The 26,691-nt window shown below is 40.0% G+C and overlaps 3 protein-coding genes across 4 annotated transcripts in view; 1 reads left to right on the plus strand and 2 right to left on the minus strand.

Moving 5' to 3' along the window:
• Positions 1-26,691, plus strand: part of LOC121399397 (guanosine-3',5'-bis(diphosphate) 3'-pyrophosphohydrolase MESH1) — a 97,213-nt gene that overhangs the window by 62,038 nt on the left and 8,484 nt on the right. Inside the window, exon 2 of the mRNA XM_041580000.1 lies at positions 21,627-21,733. The gene's annotated coding sequence lies outside the window, so the exon portion shown is untranslated. The remainder of the gene's footprint in view (positions 1-21,626; positions 21,734-26,691) is intronic.
• Positions 1,682-19,973, minus strand: LOC121399396 (acidic leucine-rich nuclear phosphoprotein 32 family member B-like). Of its 2 annotated transcripts, XM_041579999.1 has the most exons (7): positions 19,600-19,973; positions 9,037-9,186; positions 7,146-7,268; positions 5,311-5,500; positions 4,454-4,566; positions 2,610-2,676; positions 1,682-2,352 (listed from the first exon to the last, which is right to left on the minus strand). In XM_041579999.1, exons 1-7 carry the CDS (start codon positions 19,651-19,653, stop codon positions 2,267-2,269), a joined length of 783 nt encoding a protein of 260 aa, XP_041435933.1. In that variant the 5' UTR covers positions 19,654-19,973; the 3' UTR covers positions 1,682-2,266. The 2 variants fall into 2 exon arrangements, 1 of the variants encoding a protein (XP_041435933.1); XR_005964991.1 differs by lacking the exon at positions 1,682-2,352 and having other exon boundaries at positions 4,454-4,576.
• Positions 21,611-26,569, minus strand: LOC121398917 (cyclin-O protein B-like). The gene is made up of 2 exons (XM_041578471.1): positions 24,133-26,569; positions 21,611-21,706 (listed from the first exon to the last, which is right to left on the minus strand). The coding sequence occupies exons 1-2, from the start codon at positions 25,213-25,215 to the stop codon at positions 21,611-21,613; spliced, it is 1,179 nt and encodes a 392-aa protein (XP_041434405.1). The 5' UTR covers positions 25,216-26,569.

A 26,691-nucleotide genomic window follows, 5' to 3' on the forward strand; every position in this document is an offset into this window, starting at 1 on the left:
GTCGAAGTGAGTTCGAGGGAATTTTTTAAGTAAAAAAATTCGAAATTCAAAGTAATTTTTTGGATACTTTGACCATCGAATAGGATACTATGACTTAGACTCGAAGTAAAATAGTTTGAATATTCGACCATTCGATAATCGAAGTACTGTCTTTAAAAAAACTTCGACTTCAATACTTCGCCAAATTAAACCTGCCGAAGTGCTATGTTAGCCTATGGGGACCTTCTAGAGCAGTTTTCTAAGTTTTTTGAAGTCGAAGAAAAATCGTTCGATTTTACTTTGACCGCAGAATAGCCAAATTCCATGAAAAAAAGTTCAAATTCGATATTCGAAGTATTTTAATTCGATGGTCGAATTTCGAAGTATTTTTAACTTCGACCCTTGATAAATCTGCCCCTTGGGGTTACTTTTGCAATTTTCTCCCTGAAGTGGCTGTACTGGCCAATAAATACAATAGATAGATTCAAGATAATACAGGAGGCTCATTTAGGAATTTCTAGCAAACAGAGAGAAAAAATGTTTCCCCTTGAGGCAAATTTAGAGAGATTCTGGAGTGTCATTTACCTTCTGAAGAGTTAGCAGTTTCAAGAATTATGTAAGGCAAAATGTTTGAACTCAATGGAAGTGGGGGTTTTTTTCAAGCTAAACTAACCATACTTATATAGAGTAGGAGTTTTCCTACTATGTATAGGCCACGAACTCTGTCTGAAATGACTGCCAGTTCACATAGGTAGGCAGCACAAAAAAAAACATTTGCTTCAATCCCAGCAAAACATTCCTTTATCAATAAGCCAAGCCCAACAGCAGGTCTTCTGGCCAATGCATTTAGAGGCCCATTTATCAAAGGTCGAATTTCGAATTCATGTGTTTTTTTTGATTCTAATATATTCACAATTTGACTGGGAGGTTAAGAAAACATTTGAATGGCTAATATTCGACCCGAAAATTCGGATCGCTTTGGAATCCTATTCAATTTGTAGGAAAGGATTTTTTTCTTCGAAAATAACCCACAAATATCAGGAAGGATATTATTAACAGCTCCAAATGACTCAACGGACCTCTGCCATTGACTTGTACATGAACTCGGCAGGTTTTAGGTTATGAATATTCAAATTAGGGTAGGACTACATGGATGTTTTTGGCGTGCTGCGACAAAACGCCTACGACAAGTCGCATGCGACAGAAGGTAAGAGATAGAAATGTCGGATGAAGTCGAAAGCGTTGATCGTGTTGCGTCAGATCAACACTGCGACTTCATCCGACATTTTTATCTCTTACCTTATTTCTGTTGCATGCAACTTGCATAGGCGTTTTGTCGAAGAGCTTCAGATCTCGCTGAAAAACGTCCATATAGTCCTACCCTTAGGACTGTTTCCATAGTAAAGCTGTGATAAATGTCAGAATCAAATTTACATGCGAATAGGGGGATTCAAATTTGAATGTGTGAATTTTGAGACTCAAATTCAAATTTACTATTCTGCCCCTAAAAGTAACAAAACCATATGGTTCTATTTTGGACAAAACAAAAACAAGCTGAATATTATAAGCTGAAATATCATGCATAAATTAGCCTGTTATGATGTTTGTAAGTAAAAGCAATTTGGTAAAGAACAGAACAGCATTGAAGTGGGCCACACGATTAAAAGGAATTCAATTCAGAAATGTAAACATACAACTAGGATTTACCAAATAGTAACATGTTTATTTCACTCATGTTCTTAAAAAATAGTTTTTCATCTGCAGCAAAAAAACATCCTACTGTAAAAAAATATTGAACTGTTAGAAAAAAAAGCAAAGCATGAAAAACAGACCCAAAATGTTAAGATTTTATTTACAAAGGATTTTTCCCCCCCTCTTTCTTGTACAGAAAGTAAAAATGTTGCTCCATCTTCTAGTTAACAAGCAGCCACTGACAATCACGACTCACCGAAATACAACCTCGGGGTTTTAATTCAGAAACCCTTAGGAACCCCAACATAATAGGAAAAGCTTTGACCTAAGTTTGTGATTTTAGTCAGAAGTTTTGTCTCTCTTTCTTTGCTTTTTTTTCAGAATTAATTAGAAATCAAGTTGTAATCTTCCAGTTGGGGTTATTGGGGGAAGGAATGTCACAGAAAACAACTCTTTGGCTCATTGGGTGCTCAAGGACAAGGGGCTTGTTATAAATCACTATGGCTTTGAAACCTGCTTATCAGTAATCCAAGGGTAGGGCCAGTTCAATCAACACCATATAATCCATAAAAGGTCCTTTATCATTTCATTTTCTTTAATTTTTTGTTTTTGTCTTATAGTCATCCTCTTCATCATCTGCTTCTCTCTTTCTTTTCTCTCCTTTGCCAGATTCGTCTTCTTCTGATAAGCAAACAAGAAGACCAGTTCAAAAGGGCATATTAACTAAAATATTAAGAGCAGCTCTAAATTCTTTTACTTTAGACCTTGGGCACCAGCCAGGTTCTAAAACTAATTTAAACAACCACATATAGGGGCAAATTTACTAAAGGGCGAAGTGAAGTGGCAGAAGACTGCAATGCATGGAAGTGGGTAAAGGAAGGATGAGCAAGTTAAGAGGAATTCAGAAATCAAGATTTTAAATCAGGCATTTAACAAACCTTCATCCTCTTCATCATCATCCTCATCATCTTCTTTATCTACTTCTCCATCATGTCCAAAGTCTTCCTGCAGACAACAGTGACAGAAAAAAACATGACTCGTCATTGAACATTACCAATACAATATACTGATTAATGCTAAGAGAGATTAGCTGAAGCTTGTTCACCCACTTTTCCAGCGGAGTTGGTTTCAGATTGTTCACCATAAACAAAGACTTTTTTCAGTTACAGTCTATTTTCTATTTGTGACTGTTTCCATAATGTTGAAGTGTAAAGTTACATTTTTTTGCTTCTTAGGTATTTCTAAAGCAGCTTGGGGGGGTCGCTGACTCTGTAAATTGTTCTAAGTGATACATTAGTTTGATGCCGAGCAGAATTAATTAACTAAATTTTGGAAAAACTGTAAATAAATTGAAAAGCAACTTTAAAAAAAAAAAAAAAAAGTATTTCAGTTCAATAATCTGTATTGAACAAATTTGTATTGAAGAGGTGTTTGGAAGGTGAACAACCCCTTTAAAGGAAACCTATACCTTCACAATGAATACTTAAACATATAATTTATATTGTAAGTGACCTATCAAAGAATCTTACTGTATTAGAAATAAAGAAATGGCTAAAAGATAGATTACAAAGAGTGGTTGTCATTGAAAGTACTGTTTCTATTTTTGCAGATGATACTAAATTGTGCAGAACTATAGGTTCCATGCAGGATGCTGCCACTCTGCAGAGTGATTTGTCTAAACTGGAAAACTGGGCAGCAAACTGGAAAATGAGGTTCAATGTTGATAAATGCAAGGTTATGGACTTTGGCAAAAATAATATATAAATGCAAGTTATACAATAAATGGCAGTGTGTTGTGAGTTTCCTTAAATGAGAAGGATCTTCAGGGTTTTTGTAGATAACAAGTTGTCTAATTCTGGGCAGTGTCATTCTGTGGCTACTAAAGCAAATAAAGTTCTGTCTTGCATAAAAAAGGGCATTAACTCAAGGGATGAAAACATAATTATGCCTCTTTATAGGTCCCTGTTGAGGCCTCATCTGGAGTATGCAGTGCAGTTTTGGACTCCAGTCCTTAAGAGGGATATAAATGAGCTGGAGAGAGTGCAGAGACTAAGTGCAACTAAATTGGTTAGAGGGATGGAAGACTTAAATTATGAGGGTAGACTGTCAAGGTTGGGGTTGTTTATTCTGGAAAAAAATGCTTTTGTGAGGAGACATGATTACACTTGACAAGTACATTAGAGGACATTGTAGACAAATAGCAGGGGACCTTTTTACCCATAAAGTGGATCACCATACCAGAGGCCACCCCTTTAGACTAGAAGAAAAGAGCTTTTATTTGAAGTGTGAGTGTATAGAGGAGTCAGTGTGTGTGTGTGTGTGTATGGATGCAGGATTTCATTTGGAGGGGTTGAACTTGATGGTCTTTTTAAACCTAAATTTAACTATGTAACTATATTGGTACATATACATGTAATAAAATGGTGCACACCGGGATTTGGACACTGAAAAAACTGGCGCCCTTCCGGGTGAACAGGGGATAAAGGAGGAGTAGGAGGGGCTACAGCTCTGACGTTTTCTCAGCGTCCTTCCTCCTGATGGGAGGGGCCCTTTACCCCACGGTCCCTGTGTCCCCTTAGACGTGAGAGAAAGTTAAAAATTCATCATTTTATTTCATACATTAAAAAGCGGCCACTTTTTCCGGCCGCTTTTAAATGTGTTAAATAAAATTATGAATTTTTAATTTTTCTACAACAAATCCCAGTGTGCACCATTTTCTTTGAGGAGTATATACACTACAGCACGGTTTGGTAGCACACCTACAAACCAGTCATGTATTTACCTGTTCCTCGCCACTGGCATCGTCTTCATCATCTATCTCCTCTTCATCCTCATCCTCATCTTCCTCCTCATCTATATCTTCTTCCTCTTCATCTTCTTCCTCCTCTTCCCCCTCCTCTTCCCCCTGCGGAAAAAAAAGTCAACAAGAAAAACGTCTCTGAGCATTAGATGTATTCAATGCCTCAAATCAAATGTATAAACATATATGGTTTAATTTAATTTTCTCTCATTCAGTGTTGATCCCATGACTAATAAAATGATTCTAGAAAAATACTGAGTAAAACTGGGCTTGAACCCTTCATAAGATGGCTTTTGTAGTTTTTATGATTTGTGTTAATATGTTGTAATTAAATACAAATAAATAATACAGAAAATAATTAGAGTATAATTAAATATGTATTAGCTTTTATAATATCATGTGTTGCTCCTCTGCTTGATACCAACTAGAGAAATATCAAAACACTCTTCTAACTTGATTGACTAAGCAAGGAGTTAACGCTTTTTCCTGACCAACCGAAATTACCAGCAGGTAATATTGTCAAAAAATGTTTTTGTTTTTTTTTTAATATAGATTTTGTAGGAAGAGTCTACCAAAAATACAAACTCTTAATGCTCTCCTATGAAGATCATGCAGGTTTCTTGAGGAAAAAGCTAATGTTATTTTGCTATTTATGGCTCATTCCAGTAGCAAAAAAACAGGAAATCTATTGACTGAGAATAGGACAAATATGCAGATATTAATTACTTATAAACATTAAGAGACAAATGTATCTGTATCTTATAAGACCATTTTTATTTAAGGCTTATGTTCCCTAGTCACAACCTGATTTATCCAAAATGGATCTAAAAACAGCCTACCTTCATCTTCTTCCTCCTCATCTACACCATCTCCTTCAGCATCAGAGTCTGGGGCCTCCTTGTCTTCTCTGTCATACCCATCCAGGTAAGTCAATTGCGGGAGGAGCTTGAAAACACTTTCTCTGTAGTCATTTAAGTTTGTTACTTCACAGTTGAATAGGTCCAGGCTCTTCAAAGACTCTAATTTTTTCTGAAAAAAAGGTTAGAAATGATTAAGCAGAATTCTACTTTTTGAACTGGGAGACATCATCCCTTTTCCTAATGTTGCCCTGTAGTTATAAAGTAGATGTTCTATAGTGAATAAAGTACAAAAAAAAGGATATTCTAAGTCACCAAGGAATTCAATGACAATATAAAAGCACAAGGCCAAAGGCTGAGTGCTTTTATACAGGTCATGGAACTCCGAGGTTACTTCTAATGCCACCTAGTCGCTTTCTGAGGATCGATAGTCATTTTAAACAGAATTGTTTGCCAGGTAAAGTCATGTACTAAAGCCATGAAGTGTTACAGGCGTGGGCATGGCAGCCCCGGATCATTTAAGATCTAAGTTGGCATCTCTGTGCATGCAACTAATTGATAATGCAAGAAAGGCCTAAAGAAAAGCTTTGCTATACACGGGTTGATATGCTCTGCTGACTGCAGCAACTGCCTGCTTTTTGGCCCATTTACAAGTTGAAAGAAGAGTATCGGCTTCTGCTCAAGGTTTGGGTAGCTACCACTCAAGCTAACGTAAAAGTACTCACTAAACAAGTGGATCTTAGCAAGTATGGCAAGCATATCATAAATAGCACCTGACTAGGGTTGCCAACTGTCTTAAAAATACCGGCATGTGATTATCGGGGTGGGGGCAATGACTTAGGGGGCCGACTAGCACAACAAAAGGGGCGGAACACAAGTGGATGAATGGGAAGTTTAGCGACAGGAACTTTGCGAATATGAGCTATAAGCCCCTGCTTGAAGAAGGGATTTAGGGTCAGCTGGGGGTGGAATAATAAGTACTTACAAATTTACCGGCAAATTTGTAATACTGGCCTGGCCTTGGTTGGTATTTTACTGGCTATGCCAGTGAAATACCGGGCAGGTGGCAACCCTACACCTGACTGCACAATTTTAACTGACCTGTACTTAAAAAAATAGGTTTGATCCCCATAATTACAGAACAATGACGGTTATTCTATGTGCTATATGACACTTCTCATATAGAAGTGGTTCTTATTGACATTAAATGAGAGATTCCTGAATGTGTGCTTTCTAACAAAATAACTGCCTTTTGCACAAATTCTGCACGTAGAAAGACAGGATTTCTCGTGATTTGAATAGAGTAAGCTCTAATACATCTTCTAGGCAAAAGGAGCCCCTCTATAAGATATATTGGATCATTCATCTGACACCCAACTGCTGAATGAAGACAGAATGAGGAGAAACAGATGCTGAGAGAGGAATTTGTGAAGATAAACTCGATTATTTCAGAAACAGTACAGAATTTTTAATTGATTATATTTAGAAAGGTTATTATTTCAGTATGCTGAAGCTTATATTAAATTTTCATTTTCGCAATAGTTCCCTTTTAATAAATATGCCCCTAAGTTTTCACAGATGCAGTAACCTATTGTAACTAATCAGTAGGTAGCACCACCTGTTTAAAAGCCAGCAACTTATTGGTTGCCATGTGTTACTACTCCTGGGCAAACTGAGTGCTTTTTATTAGTTGTGTTTTAGAGTACATAAACTGATTTAGAGAGTTAGTAATGTACATGCCCCAGTGGTTCCCAGTACTCTAGCCTCCGCCAGTCAATTTACAATATATAGTAAGTAAAAATACCAAAGGTTCTTACCAGAGGTTCCAATGTGCTAATGTCTTTTATTTTATTTCCACTGAGATTTAGATGTGTGAGGTTGGATAGTTTTTCTGCTAGTACATCCAGGCCTGCAGAGATTCTGTTGTCACTCAGCTCAAGCTTAAAGAAGGACAGAGAAAAAACAGTAAGACATTCAATAGGTACACTGCAAATTGTGCTTCACACTGCAGTTGGTCTTCATTCATAATTTTATATTTGTGGTGTTAACTTTGAGAGAAAGAGCGGATTCTCGGCCTGTGGTTTCTCTGCTCCCAATTGTGCCTGCACCCGAATACATTGCCTCTGCTCAGGTGCAGACACCTGCACCTGAGGTTCCTGCATGAGACGTGAGATTTTGGATTCAGGTGGCAGCAGAGCAGCAGCAGAGGAGCGGAGCGGACTCTCAGCCTGTGTGGGACCACATCATCTGGCCGTAGCCTAACCGGTATGATGTGTACAGGTGTGGGATCCGTTATCCGGAAGCCAAGTCTAAAATTAAGTGCCGGGCAGCACGAAACGGGTAAGGCTATGTGTTGATTTGGTTTTGCCCTAAAATAAAGTTTTCAGTTTTTTACAAGCCTGTTTGTAGGATCTGTGAGTGCCTGCTGTTTTTCTCCTTTGGTTGGACACCTTGAGCTGTAAGTCTGGGGCATGAGCTCCCAGATCCCAAGTACTTCTGGTGAGATAATAAACTTATTGGTTTTACACTGGGATTTTTTTCTTTTTAAATCCGTTAACCGGAAACCCGTTATCCAGAAAGGTCCAAATTACAGAAAGGCTGGCTCCCATACACTGCAGTAGAATATTCAAATTTTTAAAAACTATTTCCGGTTTATCTGTAATAATGAAATTGTACCTTGTACTTGATCCAAACCAAGATATAATTAATCTTGATTGGAAGGAAACCCAGCTTATTGGGTTTAATTAATGTTTAACGGATGAATAACATAAAAAAAATTAAAAAAAAAATTTGTTAGTATGCCACAAAAAACCCCAAGACAAATTAAACTTTTAAATCGCACAGCCTTTATTAAGAAATAACCTACCAAAAGTCCGGATGCACTCCTCTTCAGAAAAGGCGATCCATCGTGCAGCACTCGATTTCTCATCCCCGCCTTCCTTATAGGAGATAGCCAGGGAGGAGAAATCGAACACTGCACGATGGATCGTCGCCATGTCGGCTTTTGTGAAGAGGAGTGCAAGCAGAGTTTCGGTAAGTTATTTCTTTATACTAACATCTTTTTTTGATGTTACTGGTCCTTTAATTGATTTTATAAGTTGACTTAAGGTATACAAAGTTATCCGGAAAACCCCAGGTCCAGAGCATTCTGGATAACAGGTCCCATACCTGTACACAAAATTTTTTAAAGAGTTTATTCCAAATCTAGTAACCAATAGTATCCAATCACTCACGGTAGTTTATTAATGTTTAATCATGAAAAATGTATGTTTTTTTTTCATTTCTTGAGCTAAACAGGGAAAATTGAAGGAACTCCGTCCATAATGGGTAGATAATTAGATGATCACTACACAGATAATCCCTGTGCATAAAGGACTTCTGCTAACAAAACAGTCACAATGAAAAGAGAATGCAGGGGGTGGTTAACAAGTAAGTAATCTAGATATCTACCTCGTGAGGACCAAAAAGAGTATCTTCAATTCTCCTGTTGCCCAGCTCAAGCAATTAAAAAACACATTTTTTATAATTAAATCAACAGGCAAATATTATGTTAACCACAAGCCCTATTCATTGCACTTGAAAAAGAGGGTATACTACCCTGCTGAGGAACAAACCCTTAGGAGCCCTGCACTCCCAAGTTCTTCCATAAAGCAGATAACTACAGTTAGGGAAAATACATACTCAGGAGAATAGACAATAACATTTTACCTTTTTTAATTTGGGGAGCTTTGGAAGATTTGAGACTGACATCAATAAGACATTTATTAAGCTGAGGAATTCTAGATTCACAAACTCTGCTGTAAGACCCTCTATTTTGCCTTCATGCGCCCGGCAGTTATCCAGAACCAATTCTCGTACCTGCATGAAAGAACAAAGAATACCTTGTTAGTCACAGCCAAAAAGAAAAGGAGAGGGATGGTCAGCTTTAGATACAGTTTCAAATGGTGGCTTAGGACATAGTTATAACAAACAAATCCTCCCTCTAAAGTAAGTTTAAAATTGTTAAGTGTTGGAAATACATTTTAAAAAAATAAAATAGCAGGTACCAACTTAATGCAATTTAATCTTTCAATTTAGCAAGTTATTTTCTGCCCAAACTTGTCTATTGTTTGAACAGGTGGCACGAATATGTGACTTATAATCAACTGACAGAAAATCTGCTGAATATGGAGTCAACAAAATATGTGCATAGTCAGGGGAGAATGTTCTACGTCTATAAATAACATACTGTATATATAAATGAGTTGAATGAATCAAATGAAAGAAGCCTTAAAATAGAGAGGGCACCTGTTGAAATATTTGATTCAATATTTATTTGAAAGAGGAAACTATAGGAGTATTTGTGGCTTCATAATTGCTGCATACAGTGAAAGTAATTACAGATCATGAGCTATTACCAAATCTGAAAGACTATTTATCACACAGGACATCCTTATAATCTATATTTCATATCTCCTAACATTTGAAAATTGTAAAAAGGGACAAAAACATCAGGCGGGAGTGGCGTGCTGAATTTATTTTGGCCATGCCCATTTTATGGCCACATAATTACCATGTACATTTTACAGAATTTGGCAGGTTATGAAAGTTAGAACACATAAAACAATCCCTAAACTCCCAGAAATGTGTTCAAACTGTTTTGCTAATGAAGCTGAAATTGCCCTTTAAGCTGTAAGTCAGTTCTCCCAAGAGATTTGCTTATCTTAAATAGTTACAATTGTTTCTTTGCTTATCTTAAATTGTTACAAAAGTATTTAAGTGCAGCTGCTCAGAGTTCTGGGCTCTTTGCCAAAAACACATTTTAATTAAGTTTCTGAAACTTTGCATCTTTTTCTGGAGTCAGTGCCAGAGATGAAAGAGAAACTTGGGACATTTCAGTAAGAAACGCAGGACTGGGGGCTGAATTGGGACTGTCCCAAAAAAATGGACAGTTGGGAGGTATGATCTCTTAGTTACACATACTGCCAATAACTTACGCTATATTTTAGTTTTATGATTATAAAGAAATATTTTTATATCTGTATTTCTGTCAGTCATCCAGTTTCTGCACTACACATGGGATTTCTCTCAGCAACCAAACTCCATGAAAAGTGGCTGTAACAGCTCTTGTGTTGGTCAGCCATGGCACCTATTAATGGCAAGTATGGCATCTGGGCAAGATAATCTCCCAAGCATGGTCCTGTCAGTTGTAGGAAAATTCACTCTGACCCGTCCTACCATGAGGCTAGGAGAAAACCTTGCCTCAAATGGTGGTGAGCAGACAGTTACCGGGGAGGCAAAAAGCTGCCTCTGGTAACTTTAAGGGGTAGATTTATCAAAGAGTGAAGTTAGAGATCTCCACAGTCCTCAGAGTGAAATACTACCTCTCTCCATTTATTTCTATGGGATTTTTTAAGGCGTATTTATCAAATGGTGAACTTTCAATATCACCCATTGATAAATCCCATATAAATGAATGGAGAGAGGCGGTATTTCACTCTGCGGACTGTGGAGATCTCTAACTTCACTCTTTGGTACATATACCCCTTATACCCCTAAGAGTCACATTTTCTATTTTAAAACAGATATTGGTCTCTCTGCACTAATCTGTGGCCCCCTCATGACCCACCCTGACACCAAAGATATAAGTACAGAGGGGGGTAAGATTGATCAAAGATTCCCAAGTGGCATTACCCTTTTAAGGAGAACTAAAGTTAAAAGAATTTGGCAAGGCTATATCGGGGGTAATTCGAGCGTTCGGCCGTATGGCCGAACGATCGAAATACGATGCGCCAATCGGCTCCGACGGGTCGGTCTGGTAAAAATCCAACCTTCCCGATCGATATCGTGGCCAGATATCGATCGGAAAGACCCGTCGGAAGCCCCCATACACGGGCAGATAAGCTGTCAAATCGGTCCAAACCGTGTATGGCCACCATTAGATTTTGTGCTTTTGTACCAGCCCAAGGCCATCACATGCTTTTAGCAGCTAATATTCGTAGCCCCTAAGATTTCTATTTTTTCTTCCTGATTTACAGCACATGCTCTTGGCTACAGTCAGCCACTTGGGTTGAGGAATCGACTCTCAATATGCAGTATATATACACAACATAATCTCAATACAAGGCTGACTTGCTAACAAGATTATTTTTGGCGAGAATAATACAGGGTTACAAGTAAGGTCACCACCCTAAAAAAAATGGTAAATGTGCTGTTTTTAATACCACAAAGGATTTTAGGGTACCAGCACTAGCAGTACATGGTTTTCTTAAAAAAAGTAGCACCAACAAATGTGCTCCTTAGGATGTGGTAGGGCGGCATGCCGCCCCTAAAATTTTGCTGCTCTAGGCCCTGGCCTTTGTGGCCTCTCCACAAATCCGGGCCGAGGAAACACGTAACTGAACAAACAAAAGTATTCAAACATTTGGTACCTGACAAACAGTAATAAGCAGCACCACAACCCAAGTGTTTTGGTGCCCTATGCAAACCTACCAGTTACCCCGACCCCTTTTCTAGAAAATGTATATAAAATTTTTTTTTACCAACTACATGTTTTCTTACATTTCTCATTTGTTTTTCCTTTATTTCGGTCTCTTACGTTCTGTTTTCTTTACCTATCCATAATTCCTTTCTTGTTCTTCTTTATTCCATCTCTTTCCATGCGCCACTGCTGCTGCACCCTCTCTCCAGGTGTGCCATTAACTCACACTTCCCATACATATTTTCTAATTTTATGCTATACATATAACTTTCACCAGTTCTCTGTTGCATATGTTCTTATGTTACCCCTCTTGCCTACTGGGGTAGCTGATCTTATGGGGCTTAACCGAGGAAACAAGCACAGCTACTTATTGCTTCTGAACAGTTTATGGGATGGGAAATTTAAAGCTAAAATGCTCTTGGTGACGGATACAGAGAAGCAATATGAGAGAGATAGCTTATAGAGGAGAGATAGCTTATAGAGACCTGACAAACTCATATTTCCAACTTTTTTCCTGTGTTACTAACTGTAGAGTATTATTTCTTACTACAATGGTCTGCACATCCAATGCAGTTGAATAGATGGTCGATTTTGTTGAGGAAGACCCTGAAAAAATGTGTATAAGAGAACAATCTAGTAATGGGTCTGGAACTATATTTGTAGACTTAAAATATGTCAATGAAAAAAATCCACTTTCTCCTTAAATGGAGATACACAGAGAAATGGAAACCGCAATACAACATATCATTCCAATCAAAATAAAAGGTATGCCATTTTTTAAAACATATGTAATATTAAGAGCCAGAACGCATAGAGAAAGCTGAAGTCTGACATTATTTCACAATGGTGACAATAAAAAAAAAACCTCAATGACGCAGAAGGTGGATTGTTGGGGAGCAAATGACAGCTACAGTAACTTATACTATTACTGCCAACTTATTGATCTTTCCTGAGAAATAAAAACTTGAACTTGGGGTGTAACTGAACGAGCCTTCATCACATTACTGACTATGACTTAACAGACTATAAATATCAAGTATTAGCATATTCAGTCTGCAGAAAAGTTTTCAATCAGGAATAATATGGGCAGGTTGCAGAACTCAACCCTTATTCCACCTAAACAAAGAGCAGAGGAAGTGGTGTACTGAGCTGTCAGTTAAATAAGTCATCCTTTACCCTATTCTCAACAAGTGGCTGAATATAGTACTATAATGAGCTTTAAGTACCAAAAAGTACAGAGCAGTGCTGAAATATATGAAGCTCTGCATCAGAGCCCAGTGCTTAATAGTGGTAGGTGTAGCCCAAAATCACACAGTACAAAAGAACTGAATTGGCTTGATTGTTTCCCAACCAAAATGATATTGGGACTTGGTGTTTATTAAAAAGTCCAGTAGCCCAGAACACTCTGCACTTGGATACATTTGTAACAATTTAAGATATATGTAGAAACAAGTGTAACTATTTAAGATAAGCAAGTCTCTTAGGAGAACGGAGACGCACAACTTAATGGGCAATTTCACCTTCATTAGCAAAACTGTTATAACACCTAAAACGTGGCCCTAACACTCTCAGAAATGTGTTCAGACTTGCATAGCCTCACAAATCTTGTAAACTGGACATGGTAATTAGGGGGTGTGGCAATAAAATGGGCAAACAATTGCTGCCGTGTGGAGGCAGATGTTTTCTTATCCCTCTTTCCATTTTTCAAATGTTGGGAGGAGTGTTTTGTGGCAGAGTGAGGCAATGTCTGCCTAGTATATTCAGGGAGGAATAGCTGTAGGGGGAACTTGATTGAATAATCTTCACTAGAAGTGTGGTGGTAACACTGATTTTTCATAGATGCATCTTCCAAGTGAGACAGATAGAGGAGGACCTACCAATAATATTTAGTGACTTTCTTGCTCAAGTTTTAGTAAACACTCTTGCCCATTTAACCTCTGATTGCTGTGCTTTGTAGCTGTTTTAACACTTTGTGTACCAGTGGGATAGGTTGCTACTTTAGCATAACAAGGTACCAACAAAAATAACCAAACATACCCAACAATCAGCCTTCTTTCAAGATCACAAAGTAGCTTTTTCTAATGACTACAGATCAGTCATTATGATGGCAAAATAGCTGGCTGGCACAGCACTCCTAAGGCTGTATACTGGCTGATCTACAGTAAGTTGCTGATTTTGGTCCTTTGGACAAAATCAGCAGCTTATCTGCCTGTATATGGGACCTGATACCACCAGTTTCCCCACAGGTTTGGGTTCACCTCGCTGTGCTGTTTGCAGGTTTGGGCTGAGCTCTTCTACCTGCTTTACCAACCCATGACCTTACACTGCCAGCTTCCAGTTTTAAAGGCATGTGCCTGCCACGCCCCTTATGTGATGTCATCGGCGAGAGTGGGTCTATAAGTGATGTCATCGGCGAGAGTGGGTCTATAAGTGAAAGATGCGGGTGTGTTCGGGTCGTGTGCAGTTTGAGTTTTTCTCAACCTGCACATCACTAAGGGTGGTGGTATACGCTGCTACTCGGGGAGATTAGTAGCCCAGCGACAAATCACCTATTCTTCAGGCAACTAATCTCCCCCAGCTGCCTTCCCGCTGGCTGGAATGTAAATCGCTGGCGGGATGGCACTTGGAAAGCTTTGTTTTTCAAAGTCGTCTGAAGTTGCCTCACGAGGAAACTTCAGGCGACTTTGTAAAGCCAAAGCGATCCAAGTGCCATCCCTGTCTGAAACCAACTGAACTGAAAAAGTGTTGTAGGGTGAAAAACCCCTCCTTGTTCTGCTTAATACAGAGAATTTAAGGGAAACTGAAACCCCAAATCACAGGGGCTTGCCAATGAAGTTCTGTACTACATATATGCTTACTCCTAATGTGGTGCTCAGGATTCCTTGGAGATAATGGCAGCTGTACACTCTGAATTAAAGTCCCTTTAAGTAGGTAGGAGGTTATTTAATATAGTCACTGGGGTGCCTAACATACTGGCCAAGGGATTTCAGGTAATGTGAATAAAACAATGTTTGTAAGGATAATGGCACATGAGCATTCTCACTGCGGCTGGTATTCAAAGGAACCCAGCAGCAACCAAGATGCATCTGTCCTACTGCCAACAGTTCTAGTGTTAAAGGAACAGTAACACCAAAAAATTAAAGTGTTTTAAATCAATTAAAGTTTAATGTTGGCTTGCCCTGCACTGGTAAAACTGGCGTGTTTGCTTCACAAAGACTACTATATTTTTTTTATAAATAAGCTGCTGTGTAGCCATGGGGGCAGCCATTCAAGGCACAGGTTGCATAGCAGAGAACACTGCAGAATTCTCTTGTATTCCATTACAAAGTTTAAAAAACTCTCACCCTTAAATGCAGAGAAGAGCAGCGGAGCTCCCAGTTGCCATCTTTCGGATCTTCATTTAGTCTTCGGGTTTCAATGCAGTTCAAACTGATTCCTGACTTGGCCCATCTGTGACGGCAGACTTTTTGACGGTGAATAGACCCAAAGACTGCACAAATATCCGGAAGATGTCGACCGGGAGCTCTGCTGTGCTTCTCTGCATTTAAGGGTTGGAATTTTTAAAAGGGTTTTTTTTTTTTTTTTAACACTAAAGCATTGTGGGGAGGGAGAGGGGGCAATGCCTGGAAACTTATGGAGGAGGTTTAGTTCTCCTTTAAGCAAACACAGAACTTTTACCATAGCAGGGAAACAGTACATTATATTTGAATTACTTTAAAATGCTTTAATTTTTGCTGTTACTGTTCCTTTAATATGATGCACTGTGTCTGAGCGGAGGCCCACCACTCAAAAATGCTCATCTGCTTTAGACAAATGGTCCTTTTGGATAGTTGTGGAGATATATGTACCACAGGACTTCAACTCTGCATAACATAAAAGGCTGGTGGCAAAAACGAAGATTTGGGGGGGATTAGTTGCCCAGCAACAAATTTTATCTTCTTTGGGCGAATAACCTCCCTGAAATGCCTTCCCCCCCGGCAAAAATCCGAATCGCCGATGGGACAGCACATAAATCGCTTCAGAAATCGCAAGTCAACTTCGAATCGATACATATGCCATCCTGCTGGCGATTCAAATTCATGCAGCAGGAAGGCATTTGGGGAGATTAGTTGCCCGAAGAAGAGAATATTTGTCGCTGGGAGAGTAATTTCCCCTAATGTTGTAAATATATATATATATGTGTGTACATTTTCAATTTTTTTTTTAAGACTCACGTTATATCACCACATGTAAGCAAATGGGTCTAGCAAAAAAAAAAAAAAAAAAGATTAAATAGGAAAAAATTATGTAAAGTGTGGAAAAGTATGGGGAGGGAATGTTGCAATGTAAATGGGTAATGTAATAATCATATAAAAAATATTCTCAAATGGAGGGCACTCTAATATACAATAAATAGAATACAGTTTATAGTTAACTTATGGGTGATTGCTAATATAATGTAATAATCATACCAGGTAACTGTATAAGAGATTTTCAGTGACAAAAAGTTGTATGCAGAGACAGATGGAAAGAGGAGCCCAGTACAGTCCTGTACAAACAGGCAGCAGACAAAGACAGCTCCTGTATACAGGGGGGGGGGGGGTGGGAGGGTGACAGTATACCAGGAGAGCAGAAACACCACAATGCTGAGGAGAAAACGAGCCTGGCAACGACTACTCAATACCCCAACACCAAGCCGGCCTCAGATTTTAACACTGAAGAACTAGAGGCAGAACCCACCACAGGAGAAGGGAGAAGTCCAGATAAACAAGATGCATTCAACATGGAGAAAGTGAAGAGGAAAGGCAAGAGGACAACATGGTGATATCTCCTCCTCTGACATTGCGCGGCACCAGAGGGGTGGGAGAGGACTAGAAAGCAGACTGAAACCGAAGAACACATTCTTGCATCAAACTGAGACACAACAGCCCATTTTATTTCCTTAAACCTCCTCAATATAAATTAGTGTATACAAATGTTACTATTGGCGCGTGTGTAAATGTAGGACAGCGGGCCGCTATACCCCCCTCCCATCTTTTCAGCTTATTTCCCATTTGAGAAAGAAGGGTGGTACGTCGACGCGGAAACCCCCCCCCCCCACACTAGATTTAACTTATTACATTAGAATCCCGATAGCGTTGTCTCCTGTGTGTTCTATGCACCCGCTAAAGGCACTGGCACACGTATAAACACCATTACGAACTGAGAATGACAGCTCACACACAAGATACAAGCACTGCCACAGCGGAGCCATAAGTCATTCTTAGCATTCATCCTACACAAGTAAAACCGCACTGTCTCTAGGCTAAGGAGTCTTGTTAAATTAAAGGCCCTGGCACAAAGGGTTCTGAGAGTGGTAGTTCAGCCCACAGACTTGCTTTTGAGTGGCAGAAGCATCTTCTTGGCACCATACATTAAACACACCCGCAATAACCTTTGACTGGAAGGTTCCCTGCCATTTGTAAAGGAACCCCACAGCCTAGCACATCAACTTGTCCAAACCAAATCAGTTCTATGCAACGCTACATAGTATGACCAAGCTTTGTGTATGTATCTACATGAGGGAGATCATATATATTGCACTATTTACACTTGAGTCCTACAGCAACTGCCAGCGAACTTCATAAGTAATTTATTACATGTGCCCCCCCCCCTTTTGTAGTAGGTGAAAGTGTGCCTTGCAATGTAGGTCATCTTATCCTACGTCCCCACTCACAGCAGTTTGCTAATCTCCATATACACAGAATAAGCGTCAAGTCAGCCAGGCTGCTGCCCACATGCACAGGAGAAAAGGTTCCATAGGCTTATGACTAGCCTATGACTAAGTGCCCAGAAGGCACGAAACGCGTAAGGCCACCCTCTGAGATGATACTTTCTGTACAATAAAACTTTTTTTTATTTGCATCTATTTTTGGAGTGAAGTCCAGTTTTTGTGCCAGCCTACCACTGCAATTCGAATGTCTTATGTTGCCTCCAAGAGCTGAAAGTCTGGGTCTTGAGCACCTGGCCCCCTGTTGATAAGTGTACCTTACCATTCACAAGTCTTTACAATGTTATTAAAGGGGTGAATGGCCAATTCTAAGCAACTTTTACTTTTCATTATCTATTTTTTATAGTTTTATACGGTAATTATTTGCCTTTTTCTTCTGACTCTTCCAAGCTTTCAAATGGGCATCGCTGACCCCATCTAAAAAGCCAATGCTCTGTAAGGCTACAAATGTATTGTTATTGCTACATTTTTTTTTACTCCTCTTTCTATTCAAGGCCTCTCCTATTCCAGTCTCTTAGTCAAATCAATGCATGGTTGCTATGGTAATTTGTAGGGATGCACCGAATCCACTATTTTGGATTCGGCCTAACCCCCGAATCCTTCTCTAAAGATTCGGCCGAATACCGAACCAAATCCTAATTTGCATAAGTAAATTAGGGGCGAGAAAGGGAAAACATTTTTTACTTCCTTGTTTTGTGGCAAAAAGTCATGCGATTTCCCTCCCCGTCCCTAATTTGCATGTGCAAATTAGGATTCGGTTCAGCCGGGCAGAAGGATTCGGCCGAATCCAAATCCTGCTGAAAAAGGCCAAATCCTGGCCGAATCCCAAACCGAATCTTGGATTCGGTGCATCCCTAGTAATTTGGACCCTAGCAACCAGATTGCTTAATTTGCAAACTGGAGAGCTCCTGAATAAAAAAGCGAAATAACTCAAAAACCACAAATAATAAAAAATGAAAACCAATTGCAGATTGTCTCAGACCATTACTCCCCACGTCATGCTAAAAGTTAGCTCAAAGGTGAACATCCCCTTTAATAGGTTTGCCACCTGGCCGGTATTTTACTGGCCTGGCTGGTAAAAACGAGGGCTGATCCCAATGTTATTAATAGGGAAAAAAGATAAATATATAGGAAGTAGGGTTGCCACCTGGGCGGTATTTTACTGGCCTGGCTGGTAAAAACGAGGGCTGATCCCAATGTTATTAATAGGGAAAAAAGATAAATATATAGGAAGTAGGGTTGCCACCTGGCCGGTATTTTACCGGCCTGGCCGGTAAAAATGATGGCTGATCCCAATGTTATTAATAGGGAAAAAAGATAAATATATAAGAAGGCCGGTATTTTTTTCCAGAAAAGGTGGCAACCCTAATAGGAAGGCCGGTATTTTTTTCAGAAAAGGTGGCAACCCTACCCTTTAATAGGGAAAACATATAAATATATAGGAAGAAAATAAGAAAAGATGGAAGCCCTATGTGCAGGGGGTCTCCCAATACCAAAACTTTGGCTTTTTCACAGCCTCCCTTCATTCAGTAGCTGTTTAAAGATACAAAACGAAGTGTGATTTTTTTTTTTTTATTCAAAACATGGTTGCTGGGAAAACTCAAGCGTAGAGGAAGGGTGTACAGCGGCAGTGTGGGGGGGGGGAAAAAACTCTATAAACTAACAAGACTACCAATAAAAAATGTTAAGTTTTTTCTCTATTTGTCCTTGTTTGGAAAGGAGTCCCCCATTCTATCCGATGCAATACAGCAGATCCCCTCCTACACTTCATCAGCACAAACAGCACATTTACTCCAGGGTTTTTTTTCTAGCAATATCATTGTTATCAATAGAGATCTGTCTCCCAAGCACAATATTGACAGCCCACATGTCTGTTTACAATGAACACAACTAAAAGCAGAGTATATAGCTAACAAGAGAACATAAATAATGTGCTAATATCACCCTGGCTGCCCATATTCATCCACTCCCCCATCTAGCTCCCAGCACAACCCACAGACACCGACTCCGTGGAGCACAAGGATTAGCAAAGAATATGTTGATGAGAAAGAGATGAGCTCACATCAGAGGGCGTCCTGTTCCTCAGCTCCAGGTGAATTCTTTTTTTCATGTCCATCTTGCTGGAATTATTTCTGTTCTAGTCGTGCCGTCCACCCCCCCACCCGATCTATTTCTAGGTATGTTTCCAACCTTCCTCTTCCGTTATACTTGCTCTTCTTTCTCAGATGATCAAACTCAAAAATGATATAAAAAAAAAGTTTGGAGGGGAGGGAGAGGGCGTTTGAGTTCTGTGCTTGCAAAAGAGCAGCCAGAGGTGTCCTTAATAGAAATCTGAACACTCTCTCTGCATATATAGGAAACGTGTGGAAACTGCTGAGAGCGAACTCCAAGTTACTCACAAGGAGGACAAACATGGCGGAGAGGGGGGAAAAAAACACTGACAAAAATATCATGTCGTGTGCGCACTACCCCTTGAGGCGACGGGACATTACTGCAGCTTTCAAAGCAGCAAATGCCGCAGCAAAAGGCAGAGGAAAAAAAAATCAAGCAAAGCTGAGGAAAGACTGCATACCGAGCAGCTTATTCACTCGTTTAAAATATAAAGCAAAAAGCCCTAAGGGTCTGGAGTAGAATCTAACCACAAAGCATGTTATAATGGGAGTGGAAATCACAATAAAGTATCAGCTTTTGAACCAAAGGTTATGGTGCTGTACAATACCAGCGATTACATTTTTATTCTGTCCCTATAGTCTATAAATATATTTGCATTCTACAGGTTTTTGTAGTCATGCAGCAAGTTACTTGTTTGTTAACTACCTATTATTTACCTGCATTTTATTATATGTGTGTAAATAATACAGTAATTGCATTTGGAAGTTGGAGAGTCCATGTAAGGTTATTTATATATTTGGGGAAGAACGTGCACTCATCTTTGATCTGAAAGTGCCGCTAATGTCACTGCTAGGTGTTTTCTATTTAAAGGGGTTGGTGGCCTTCACACTTTTTTCATTTCAGTTGGTTTCAGATAGTTCACCAAAAATAAAGACCTTTTCCAATTACCTTCTATTTTCCATTTGTGACTGTTATTCTAAAATTGAAGTGTAAAGTTTCATTTTTCACCGTCTAAAGCAGCTCAGTGAGGGGGGTCACCGATGCATTAACTGTTAAGGGCCAGGGCACACACTGCTATTTCAGGAGATTAGTCGCCCATCGACAAATCGCTTCTTCTTCGGGCGACTAATCTCCCCAAACTGCCTTCCCACTAGCTAAAATGTAAATCAGTTGGATCGCTTTGACTTTCCGAAGTTTCCTCGTAAGGCAACTTTGGGCGACTTCTGAAAACAAAGCGTGCGAGTGCCATCCTGACGACGATTTAGATTCTAGAAGGCAGTTCGGGGAGATTTGTCGCACCAAAAAAGAAACGATTTCCTGAAATAGAGGGTTAAGTAAAATGTTAGGGGCATTTGCCTGGGTCTCATTCTAAAATTGCCGAATCGGCTGAAGATGGCGCCCATGAACTCTGATGCCTGAATCTGCACCGAGGGGTTATGAAAACGTTAGAGCCATTTGCCCTGGGTAACACTGGGGGGAGGAGGGAGCGGGGGCCTATGTAGAGTAGCTTTTTTTAACTTTAGGGCTGAATTCTCCTTTAAAGGTCTTAACTTTCTAGAGAGAAAACAAGGTTTATCAAGAGCTGAATTTATTAAAGTTTTGTCTTTTTAAAATGTTTGTGCTAAAATATAAAATAATACTGGCTTTTGTGCAGATTTTTGCATCGTGCACAGTTTCGTGTCAGAAGCCACACTTGTGTCTCAGTACTACTGGCCATGGGGCTATAAGGACCGACTGGTGTTCTCTCCAATGCAATGTGTACCATTAACCCTAACATTATATCAGTGATGGCCATCTGGCCGCCTTCAGCAATCGTTGAAGAAGCATTGATAAATATGGAAGGGCGAATGTTTCAAGTTCCTTTTTTGAACAGCTAAAGAGTGACAGGTGGCGCAGTGTTGCCTTTATACAGTATTGCTTCCCCCACCTTGACATTACTGTAATTTTATTTCATCTCCATGTCATTGCTTGTTCCAGCCGTATCCTTCACCATGATGCCCTCCCTTCACCCATCTCGGCCAGTGACTTCCAAACTCCCAAAACTGGGGAAGCCGGTTCTTGCAGAGAATAATCGACCCAACAAGGTGAGCCTGGTGATGTTCCTGCTATAGTTCTATGCTTTATTGTGCTGTCTATTTAGTTATTGTTGGGGTGCTGGGGTTTTCTTACTTACATTTGTGTGTCCACTCCCCATACAGGGCCAGGGACTGAATTGTAATATATGCAATAAAAAGTACCAATAACAACAACCACAGATTGTTTTTTGGCTGCTGCTGTCAGTGACCCCTGGCAATCAGGGAGTATTTTAGTTGCAGGCTTGAAAGAAGCAGAATAAGATGGCTAATGATTCAAAAACCAGTGAAAAATTAATTGAAAACCAATTGAAAAGTTGCTTACAATAGATCATTATAGGGGTTGTTCACCTCTAAAGTAAGTTTTAGTGATGTAGAGGGTGATATTCCGAAACAACTTTTTAATTGGTTTTCATTTTTTATAGGTTTGTGTTATTTAGCTCTCCAGTCTGCAATTTCAGCAATCTCGTTGCTTGGGTCCAAATTACCCTAGCAACCATGCAGCATGGATAAGAGACTGGAATCTGAATAGGAATATGAATATGAATAGCTTGCAGGGTTTTACCTAAAACACATATAACCTTGCTGGGTGTTGTGCTACAACCTAAGGGTATGGGCAGGGGAGTATCTATCAGCTAAGAGAGTTCGATGTGGTACAGCAAATAAGAATACAGGTATAGGATCCGTTGTCTGGAAACCCATTATGCAGAAAGCTCCGAATTATTGGATGTCTATCTCACATAGACTAACATTTAAATCAAATAATTCTAATTATTAAAAACAATTTCCTTTTTCTCTGTAATAATAAAACAGTACCTTGTAGTTGATCCAAACTAAGATATAATTAATCCTTATTGGAAGCAAAACCAGCCTATTGGTTTTATTTACAGTTTACACAATTTTCTAGTAGAATTATTATGGTAAGATCTCTTATCCCGAAAACCCCAGGTCCAGAGCATTCTGGATAACAGGTCCCATACCTGTACAGGTTTTCCAGCAATAGACTGCTGATCAGCAGCATGTTATTGTGCGGTGCAATAAATGCAATAAAATGGTGGCCCTCGTTTCCTTGAGTTCCTTTGTTTGAGACCTCTGAGCAACTGCCTGTCCTGACCTTTTTATTTTCTTTTATTAATCAACACAGTAGGATATAAGCACCAGTCACAGCTCTGCCTTAACACAGGGAAAAAGCTTTATCCAACAGTCCCCAATCCTTAAATAAAGACACGGACAACTGTTCTGAGGTGAATCTGTGATGGTCACAGCTTTATTGTATTTCAGTAATAAGTGTCCCAACAGAACCCACAAAGGGCTGTTTGATCCAAAGGAAGGCAAAAAACCTCACTAGAGGAAAAAATTCCTTCCTGACTCCTTAAAGGAAAACTATACCCCCAAAATGAATACTTAAGCAACAGATAGTTTATATCAAATTGAATGACATATTAAAGAATCTTACCAAACTGGAATATATATTTACATAAATATTGCCCTTTTACATCTCTTGCCTTGAACCACCATTTCATGACTCTATCTGTGCTGCCTCAGAGATCACCTGACCAGAAATACTACAACACTAACTGTAACAGGAAGAAGTGAGGAAGCAAAAGGCAGAACTCTGTCTGTTAATTGGCTCATGTGACCTAACATGTGGTTTGTATGTGTGCACAGTGAATCTTACGATCTCAGGGGGCGGCCCTTATTTTTTAAAATGGCAATTTTCTATTTATGATTACCCAATGGCACATACTACTAAAAAAGTATATTATTATGAAAATGGTTCATTTACATGAAGCAGGGTTTTACACATGAGCTGTTTTACTCAGTATCTTTTAATAGAGACCTACATTGTTTGGGGGGTATAGTTTTCCTTTAACGGCAATCGGAATTACTCCCAGGATCAAAATGCCCTATTCAGCTTTACCAAAATACATGTATGACTGTATGTCAGTAAGGGGATGTGTGTCTATGTGGTGCATGTATGGCTACCAGTTTGGAAATGTAGGAATGTATGGGTGACTGTAAGGGTGGTTGTATAATTATGTAGGAATGTATGGGTGCCTGTAAGGGTGGTTGGATGGATATGTAGGAATGTATGGGTGCCTGTGAGGGTGGTTGTATGGATATGTAAGAATGTATGGGTGCCTGTAAGGGTGATTGTATGGATATGAAGGAATGTATGGGTGCCTGTAAGGGTGGTTGTATGGATATGTAGGAATGTATGGGTGCCTGTAAGGGTGGTTGTATGGATATGTAGGAATGTATGGGTGCCTGTAAGGGTGGTTGTATGGATATGTAGGAATGTATGGGTGCCTGTAAGGGTGGTTGTAAGGATATGTAGGAATGTATGGGTGCATGTGAGGGTGGTAGTATGGATATGTGGGAATGTATGGGTGCATGTTTTGCAAACCTACCCCTTGATGATAGATGGAAAGGCCAGATCCCTGGGCCATTTCCAAGGGGTCAGAACCCTGTTCCTGCCTGGATGTTTCTGCCTCACCACCTTTGGGTTCTTTCTGGGAGGCGCTTGTCTCTGTCTCCTCTGCTGTTCTTCTTGGATACACTGCTGGAAGCAGCATGTGTAAAAAGCTCTGCCTGGATGATACCAGAGCGATGATCTTCCCGACACACTCTTCCATTACGTGATCTGGGTATTCAGCGGGATCCACGTTGATGGGTTTGCCTGAAGGGTAGAATTTTATGGCTACTTTCAGGCAGCACAGAGCCATCATGGAGGGTGCATAAGTATAAAACTCATGATGGTGGGTTAGGCTCAGTGCGGCGATGCCTCTAGCAGCAGTCAGGGCAATGGCTTCTTTTGTCTGCTGGGCAGCTACAGGCTTCTGGCTGGCTACTCTCCGGAGGGTGAAATGCTCCAAGAAGTCATCGATGGTCGGTGCTGACAGTTCAAAAAGCAATCTGCAAATGATGATTCGCTCCAGTTGGTTCATTTCCTTCTTTGTAATGGTGGCATCAAAGAGTTTTAGGCAATTCCATAGGCTGAATTGCCGTTTGTCCACTAACTTGTAGGCTATATTGAAGCAAGTGGCTCCTACTCTGTTCAGGTCGGTGGTCTTGATGGGAGCAGTGCGGGCAAGAAACCGCTCCAGAAGGTTGACAGTCAAGCACAGAGACCTAAAGTCCAACTTCAGGCGTCTGTGTATGAAGACAAGCAGGCTGGTGAACTCATACCATGACGCCAAAGTGATTTCTGGCTGACTTTGTAGAAAGTTCAAAGCCATAAATCTCTCTTCAAGGCTTTTGTTGTACATGTAGGCGTCTTCCCCATACTCCTTGAAGGTCTCTAGGCCAATGCCTATGTGAGCTAAGGTGTTCCAAGGCTCATTTTGAAGTGCTGGGTCCCCAGCTGAAGGGTGGCATGTCCCTCGTTGATCACCCTGGTGCCTCACCCTTTTGGGATCATGGCAGCACCCAGGGGAAAGTTGTTCTTCTTCGTTGATCTGTCGTCTTCGCTTCCTCGCTTTTGAAATCTCCATGCTCACAATCTCTCTCTTTTTCGCTATCTCTCTCTCTCACTCTCTCTCTCACTCCTCTCCAACTGTCTCTTAAGACTGTTGGTACTAAGCGTCTGTTACTCCTAAGTCACCTCTGCTGCGCTCTGATTGGCTGGGCCAGCACACACTCTGATTGGTTGGGCCGGCGAAAACCGTTAGGTGCCTATGTCCAGTGCAAACCCATAGCTTGTGTTTGTCAGTATCCACTATTTCTTTTATTAAAGTGTTTTGTGAGATACAGAAAATGGTACGACTAACTAACTGCCTAAAGTTCCCCTAACTTGACATGATAGCTCTCATTACGTAGGTATTTGCCATGTAGCTGAGTGCAAACTATTGGTTTTAAAGGGGACCTGTAGTGTCAAGTACACCAACATGCCATTACATATACACCTCTAAAGGAATGTGCTTTAAAAATGTGCATTTCTTACTGCTTTCATAAATAATTCCCCCAAATCTAACTTGAGCCAGCCAACCAACATCTGTACCTTCTGCTGGCTGCTTTCCATGGCTGAATAGGGGAATCCAAGGCTGCCAGCACATTGCACAGCAAACAGCAGTTAGGTTGACCTGTCAGTTGACTGCAGCATATCTTTCCCTGTGTGAAGGCAGGGGAGCTGTGATTGGCTACCCACACACAACAGAAGCTTTGGTTGGCTACCCCTGATTCCTACTGTGTTTCTGGGATGAGACTGGTACGAGGTGCCCGTCACTATGGGGAGCTCCAGTATAAGTGTCATGTAAGAGATGGAGTGGCTTCTCTTGTACTTGTCATTTTACACAGGAAGACCTCTGTGCATAGAACATGATTGCCTTCTCCAAAAGCAAAGCCTAGAACTCCCAGACTTATAGTATCTTTATCATTTGCAGTACAGGGGATTTCTTTAATATTATAAAACATTTGAGTTGCTCATTGTTCCCTGACCTGTATGAGTCGGCCTGCAGCCTTTTGCCTTTACATGGTCACAGAACATGTCAGTGAGGCTCATTTATTAAAAGTGGGCAAAACCGCAATAACTCATGGCAAACAATTCAACTTTGTAGGGTGCATTTTATTGATTCCTGAATGTGCCTTTTTGGAAGCTGCCACATTGGCTGCTGTGATATCTATAATGTTTTCCGCAGACTAGAGGGAACTGGCATCTAGTGGGCAGTTGAAAACAGTGCCATCTTGGCTAGTGACTCGGATATATATGATCAAGGAATCTCTGAAACATGGGGATACAAGAGTTTTTTCTAAACAAGGAGAGCATGCTTTAAAGGGGGGGTTAGCTTTAAGTTAACTTTTAGTATGTTATATAATGGCCAATTCTAAGCAATGTTTCAATTGATATTTATTATTTATAGCATTTTAGTTATTTGCCTTTTTCTTCTGACTTTTTCCAGCATTCAAATAGGGGTCACTGATCCCATCCAAAAATCAAATGTATTTTTATTACTTCTCGCATTCTATTCAGA

The sequence above is a fragment of the Xenopus laevis genome, chromosome 1S (assembly GCF_017654675.1).
Source record: "Xenopus laevis strain J_2021 chromosome 1S, Xenopus_laevis_v10.1, whole genome shotgun sequence".
Classification (NCBI taxonomy): Eukaryota; Metazoa; Chordata; class Amphibia; order Anura; family Pipidae; genus Xenopus; species Xenopus laevis.

What these genes read in the sequence shown, in the direction of transcription:
- LOC121399396 (XM_041579999.1), bottom strand. Translation starts at nt 19,653, where the DNA reads ATGGACATGAAAAAAAGAATTCACCTGGAGCTGAGGAACAGGACGCCC. An exon ending in GGAACAGGACGCCCTCTGAT is followed by an intron (nt 9,187 to 19,599) that starts GTGAGCTCATCT and finishes TCTTTCATGCAG; the next exon opens with GTACGAGAATTGGTTCTGGA. An exon ending in AGCTCCCCAAATTAAAAAAG is followed by an intron (nt 7,269 to 9,036) that starts GTAAAATGTTAT and finishes TCCTTCTTTAAG; the next exon opens with CTTGAGCTGAGTGACAACAG.
- LOC121398917 (XM_041578471.1), bottom strand. Translation starts at nt 25,215, where the DNA reads ATGGAGATTTCAAAAGCGAGGAAGCGAAGACGACAGATCAACGAAGAA. An exon ending in TTTCCATCTATCATCAAGGG is followed by an intron (nt 21,707 to 24,132) that starts GTAGGTTTGCAA and finishes ATTCTCTGCAAG; the next exon opens with AACCGGCTTCCCCAGTTTTG.